This window comes from Nicotiana sylvestris, chromosome 2 (genome assembly GCF_000393655.2).
Source record: "Nicotiana sylvestris chromosome 2, ASM39365v2, whole genome shotgun sequence".
Classification (NCBI taxonomy): domain Eukaryota; kingdom Viridiplantae; phylum Streptophyta; class Magnoliopsida; order Solanales; family Solanaceae; genus Nicotiana; species Nicotiana sylvestris.
In genome coordinates this window covers 211,694,963-211,701,515 of record NC_091058.1, presented here as the reverse complement: position 1 = coordinate 211,701,515, position 6,553 = coordinate 211,694,963, and the positions used below count along the sequence as shown (strand labels likewise).

At 36.0% G+C, this 6,553-nt stretch overlaps 1 protein-coding gene and 1 pseudogene across 1 annotated transcript; both read left to right on the top strand.

Annotated features, from left to right (window-relative positions):
• Nucleotides 1–6,346, top strand: LOC104230492 (protein FLUORESCENT IN BLUE LIGHT, chloroplastic-like). The gene is made up of 4 exons (XM_009783316.2): nucleotides 1–272; nucleotides 2,889–3,057; nucleotides 4,502–4,822; nucleotides 5,730–6,346. Exons 1-4 carry the CDS (start codon nucleotides 102–104, stop codon nucleotides 5,930–5,932), a joined length of 864 nt encoding a protein of 287 aa, XP_009781618.1. The 5' UTR covers nucleotides 1–101; the 3' UTR covers nucleotides 5,933–6,346.
• On the top strand, nucleotides 1,564–1,657 carry LOC138886682 (U6 spliceosomal RNA; annotated as a pseudogene).
• Nucleotides 6,347–6,553: the final 207 nt, after the last annotated feature.

Here is a 6,553-nt window from a genome sequence, read left to right as displayed (position 1 = left end):
GAGCAGCCCATCCACGGGTAAGGCAAAACTTACTAGTACAATGTTATCTTGAATTTTTCGAGACAAGATCATCCAAACATAGGCATACTGTAAAGAAGAAAATGGCAGTGTTGATGAAGCAAGGGGCGAGTCCTTGCCTTCATTCTCTCTCACATTCCTTCTTTATTTCACCCAAAAATCCCCCTCTCAAATGGAGAGAAGAAGCTCTGTTAAAGAAGCTTATACAGAACAAACCCAAGAAAACTCCCAAATGCATCTGCATTGATTTCAAGGTAACTATCTGAATTTCGCTTCTGGGTTATGTTTAATTCTAATATCTGGTTATGGGTCTGCTGCAAAATGAGAATTTTAAAGTTAAGTTATTTCCAAATATAAAAATATGTCATTTTCTTAGACGGACTAAAAAGGAAGTGTGTCAGATATTATAGAGGGAGTATTTTGTTTGTAACAATTGTGTGATCAGTTATTGTAGAGGGAGTATTATGTTTGTAACAGTTGTGTGAGAGAATTTTTAAATAGCCATGGGTGGTGTAAGTGGTGTCAAAATTTATAGAAGAACGGGAATAATAACTTTAATTATCATGCTTCTAGACAAGAAATAGTTTTGGTCTATTGGTTTTGTTGAGTCTTAAGTTAGAAAAAGTCCTGAATTAAATTGTACTTCATCACAATTTTTAACCACATAGATTCTCTCAAATATTTGCAAAAAAAAAAAAATATGTTAGTTGAGATTCGAACCTTTAACCTCTTAGAGCAAAATCACGCACATAACTAATGTGCCAAGAGACAATTTATATTAAATGGTGTTATTTTTTCCTACTTATCCGCTTCCTCACAGTATTAATACATATATTTTGTAAAAAAATTCGGTGAAGCATTGTCGCGTGACACCGCTTCGATAAATGTGCATCCGCCCTTGGAAATAGCAATGTAGAAAATAAAGCAGGCAATCCGGTTGTTGCAACTTAGACTGATAGTGTAAAATTAGACTGATAGTGTAAAAATTCTTCAAACATCCCTAGCTCAGCTGCTCTGTTAAAGAAGTTTATCCAGAAAACCCCCAAGAGAGCTTCTAAATGTGTCGGCATTGGTTTCAAGGTAACTGAATTTTTAGCTTCTGGGTCTGCTGCAAAATTGCTGCTTTTAGTCATGATCATGGACTGTGTTTGCTTCTTTCTACTGTTCTTTGAAGTCTCTTTTGATAATCAGAGCAACTGTTATTTCTGTCCTATTTTTATATGACTTTGTTTGGCTGAACGCAGAGTTTAGGACATTAATTAGACGAATTATACTGTAACAGTTGAACTTATATATAGGCGGATCCAGAATTTGAGGCTTATGGGTTCCTACCTTAATTTCAGGTTAATATGCAATAATAACTGGGTTCACAGTCAGATATTTACCAATATTTAATGAATTTCTTAATATAAATACAGGGTCTACACAAGAGTTACTGGGTTCCCGGGAACCCGTAGTCTATGCACTAGGTCCGCCCCTGTATATATACAAATTGTGTAATAAAACGTTATACTATCATATCATCTAAAAGATAAATACTCCATATGCAACAGTCTATAGTAATCCGATAAAATTGGAACGTTAGCATGGCCCCTGCGCAAGGATGATACACACAAATCGAGAAATGGTCCAAAAAGAAAAAAATAGTAAGTGGACGAGTTTAAGTTCTACATATTGACAATATGAAAAATATTAACACAATCAGGTCACTTATTAGGTAATTATAAGTAAATTTCCTTACAAGCTTTAATTGGTAACCAGATAAGAATGGTAACTAATCACAAGTTAAAATTCAGTGATGGTGTTTAATCAATTTTCTGATGTCAGTGTATATAACTGAAATCCTAAGTGGAATTAATAACTTGGAATATAAGTCAACCTACTGCAATAGGTTAAATTACACTTACATTGTAAATTTTTTTTTTATACTATCAGTGTACACAAGTTGAATACCTATTAGTAATACTGAAAGAAAAAATTAAAGTACTAGTTGAAAAGTTAGTTTTGAAGTTTAAAGTTTGCACAATTTAAATAAGATTGAATTCTTGAACGTTGTGAAAGTTATGCAGAAGCAGAATAGTGTTAAAATTTTTGATATCCAAAATATAAAGAGTCGGATATAAATTAGGACAGAGAAAAGATTACTTTATTTAGGTGGGATTCCTGTAAGCATAAACAGTTTATATCCGACCGAGAACATGTTCTTGCTGTTTTTAAAGGAGAAAAGTGAAGAACTAGCTTCATCTGTAACGTACTTCAGAAAATTTTGAATTTTGAACTAATCTGTAGGATATGTTAAAAAACCTGGCCTTCAACTACGCCTGCGGAAATCAACGGGTGATATAATGGATGATTATTGTTGTAGCCGCACTAATTTCCAAAGAAATACTGGAACTGGTGTTAGATTAGTGTATTTTTCTCTATGTTTTAAGGTCTACATAATGATTCTAATGATCTACTGGTTGAGAGTACCTGCTGTAAGAGCTGCATTGATCTTCACTGCTGAAAAGCTAAACGTTAACAGATTTTGTGTGAGACAGTTCAATTAGATTCTATCCGATATTAAGTGACACTACCTTATTCCTACTGCATTTAAATTCATTGCATAAGCTGTAACAAGTGAAACTCTTTGTAGCTTGCTCTGCACCAATGTACTTATACTATATTTGAAAAGATAAAAGACTCAATAAATTTAGTTTCTTGAAGTGTTTCATAAGAAAAAACCGTAAAATAGTCTAATGTTTTGGAAAATGTAAATGTCTGCTCCAACTTTATTCAGTCTATGGATTCTCAATCCGATAAATATGAAAATAAAACTACTTGTTGATCACACTTTCTGGCTCCTCTTCATGTTGAATTTCAATTGGCAGGAAATCTTGCAGTTTAGACAGCCAGCAGCAGCAGTAATTGTGGTTAATGCATTGATGATGACTTCACCCTTAGAAGCCTTAGCTGAAACATGTGAAGCTGAAAATTCTCTCTTCAATATGAATATGCCGTTACTGCTGCTTGTTGCGCTTATTGGGGCCACTGTTGGAGGTAAGGTACTTAAAAACTATGTTGGACAGACTCTCCAAAAATGTCATCGAGCACGTGTTGGATCCTCCAAAAGTAGTGTATTTTTGAAGGATCCGACATGGGTGCGGCATCATTTTGGAGAGTCAATAGGATATTATATGGGGTTTGGTCAACTGACCTACATATAATCTATCACTAACATAAAAAGAGAAGATAATTTTTTTGAGAGAGAATAATCTCCCCTAAACATGATTCTCGTAAAGACTATACTGTGGAGGCTATTGTTGTTGTGAGAAGAAAACATTAATTTATAGAAGTACAAACTTCTCCTCCAAGAAAAGGATAAGGCATATGAAAGCGATTTATTCCTTTTAGGAATCTTTTTCCTTTCCTTCAAGAAAGAAAGTCCTAATAGATTAAATATTCAGGGCAAAATCCTAACACACGCAAGTCGCAACATAGCTTAATGAGTTGTACCCATGAGCACATCATTTCTTCCTGTGTTGCAGGCTTACAACTTTGAAAAGATGAAAACTGTTGTGAATGGACGTAACTTTTTAAGTCATAGATCTCAGTGAATGTAAAGTTTGAACATAAACTTTACGATCATGCATGAGTATGTGTTGCATATGACACTCTGTTTCAGAAAGGCACTTGAAAGGTTACATGGGTATCCGAAATTCAATCTTAAGAAGTTAAAAGCTTTTCATATCAAACATGATACATTTCGAAATCTGTTTAGAACCCTGGAGTTCACCATTCAGTCGTCACTACTCTACCGCAGTCAAATGATGTTATTGAGAAGGGATCTCTATTTTTAGCGTTACAACAACAACTATGCTTAAGTTCCAAACAAGTTGGGTTCGGCTATATGAATCCTTACTGACCATGTTTTTCCATTTAAACTCATCTCAAGACAATATTATACAATCTACACTTTTACTGTTTTCATTTCAGAATTTGTTCTGATGGAGACCCGAGAAATTTGCTAGAGTTTGTATATTTCTGAGTTTTAAGTATTATCTAAGGGATCCACTCTTTGATAGTTGCACTCACAGACAAAGTGCTGTGTAAGTTTGAGGATTAGGTCCTGTATGCTAGTAAATAGGTTCTTAGTTATTCCAAAGAAAGTTAAGCAACACTCTTCCCATTCTTTGTGTTTGATCGAACGACTAGGTCAGAGCTGCATCTTCTTTTGCGGAAACTAAGCCTTAATATTGGCTTTTTCCCTATGACGAAAGAGTTCTCAGAGTATCTTCCATGAAGATTTATCGTATACAATTAATACTGTTTTGTCAATGTTTTTTCTCCGTAATTCGGTTTTTAGATTTTTTATACATCTAGCGTATGCTTACATCCTGTCTTAGCCGGAGCATGGTATTCCTTGTTCCTGTTTTGTGATTCCCTGGTTTCAGATTTTTGTTAGTTGACTACGTATTCTACACGTTTTGTACATTTTTTTTAGGACTACTTGCACGTCAGCGAAAAAGGGAATTGCAGCGGTTGAATGAACAGCTCCGCCAGATCAATGCTGCTCTAAGAAGGCAAGCCAAGATTGAGTCCTATGCACCTAACTTAAGTTACGCTCCTGTTGGTGGCAGGGTTGCAGAAAGTGAAGTAATTGTTGATCCAAGAAAACAGGAATTAATATCTCGCTTGAAAAATGGGAAGAAATTTCTTAGAAACCAAGCACCAGAAAAGGCGCAATTGGAGTTTAAAGCTGCTCTTGACCTTGCACAAAATTTAAAAGAACCTTTGAAGGAAAAGAAAGCAGCTCGGGGCTTAGGTACATCCATCTTCTTGTTCTGTCTAAACCTTCAATTTCTCTATTGAACTTAAACCCAGGTTGTGTGTGTTGCCTTGCTTAAGTGACACTTTTGGTTTGGTATAGGTGCTAAGGTATTATAAGCCAGGTTGTGCGTTTCGCGTCACTTAAGTGACACTTTGGTATAGGCGCTAAAGTGCTAATGGCGTGCGCCTCTTTACCCATGGGCTCCGTCTTTAAGAAGACAGTGATAGACAATAATAGCGGTAAACTGATACATTATTGTCAAAATAACGTCACAAATCAACTTTTGTTTATAAAGGAGAAATCCCCAAGGGCCTGTGGCACACATTTTGAAACTCGGAAGACAGTGGGCTCAGCTCTTCACCCTTCGCCACTTAAATATCAGGCTTCTGTATGCGCTAGGGTTCGAATGCGTGACGTGCGGCTAACCCACACATCCCTAGTTGCGCTCTCACTATGATACAAATGAACTTTTGGTGGTTAAGGAAATTAAAATTTTTAGGTTAAGCAAACTTGCTTTAAGAAAAACAAAAAAACTAAAATTTTCATCTCAATGAGAAATTTTAAATGGTTAAACTTGATTGATGTCATTTTTACTTGTTTGTGACTGACACTTAGTAGTTATTGTTGTTAATGTCATTTTTACTTCATACATTCCGCTTAATTATCGTTATTGTTTGCACTTAAAGCCCAACAGTCTTTGGTGCTTTCTGAGCTTATCACTTTTGACAACTCTGAATCTCACTTCTAATAAGTTGGATTTAAGGCTCAGTAATTCTTGTTCCTTATGGTAGAGAGAGAGGGAGAATTTATTTACACATACAAACATGACCATATACGCAATGCTGCTCATTCCCTCCTATATGGCAATGTTCGAGTGTCAGTTTTATGTTGGATTTTCCAGGGGCATCTTTACAACGGCAGGGTAAGTACCGCGAAGCTATTAAGTACCACTCTATGGTTCTTGAAATATCGGCAAGACATGGAGAGGAGTCGGGGAACACAGAAGCTTATGGAGCAATAGCTGATTGTTATACTGAGCTTGGGGATTTGGAACAAGCTGCAAAATACTATGACAATTATATCGCAAGGTTAGAGACTGATTGAGCTGCTAGTGGGAGGACCTATGATCGAGAAATCTGTCTGGAGCTGACCCTTTGGGTCAATCACAGCCTTCAAAACTTGGGGATAATGGGGTCGCCCCTCTATCCTTCTCCACATAAATACCAGAGTTAGTTTGCTTGGCGAAGGCTCGAAGAGTTAGTTTGCTTGGCGCAGGCTCGAACCTATTATGGATATTTGTTTATTTTCATGCATTCAAAGTAGAATGCTTAGAGCCTGAAAATCCTTTTTGTATGAGCATACTTTATTAACTGGTTCCTTCCATTTTTTTCTTTTACATACTCTTTTCCAATGTATCTATCTGGAAAAAAACTTATCTCTCATCTCGTATTTACGCCAAACTGCGTTAGTTTACCATGATTAGTGGAAAAATAAAGTGAGAATATGAATTTCATGTCATGTATTTATTCGCTTGGTATGAATTTCAGGTGCTGGTAAGTTTTTCCCTATCTAGTATCTATGGTGTTTGTTCACCAGATGTTTTCAGCATTAAATTTGGATTTGGGTTATTGACATTCAAATTAGCTCTCTTAACTAATGGAGGTAACATCAAAGTTGCTCGGTACCTGAGCTAGCAGGAGGTAGCAGGTACCGGTGGATTTTAGT

Coding starts and splice junctions, on each gene's coding strand:
- LOC104230492 (XM_009783316.2), top strand. CDS start 102: ATGGCAGTGTTGATGAAGCAAGGGGCGAGTCCTTGCCTTCATTCTCTC. Junction 273..2,888: donor GCATCTGCATTGATTTCAAG/GTAACTATCTGA, acceptor TTCAATTGGCAG/GAAATCTTGCAGTTTAGACA. Junction 3,058..4,501: donor TATTGGGGCCACTGTTGGAG/GTAAGGTACTTA, acceptor CATTTTTTTTAG/GACTACTTGCACGTCAGCGA.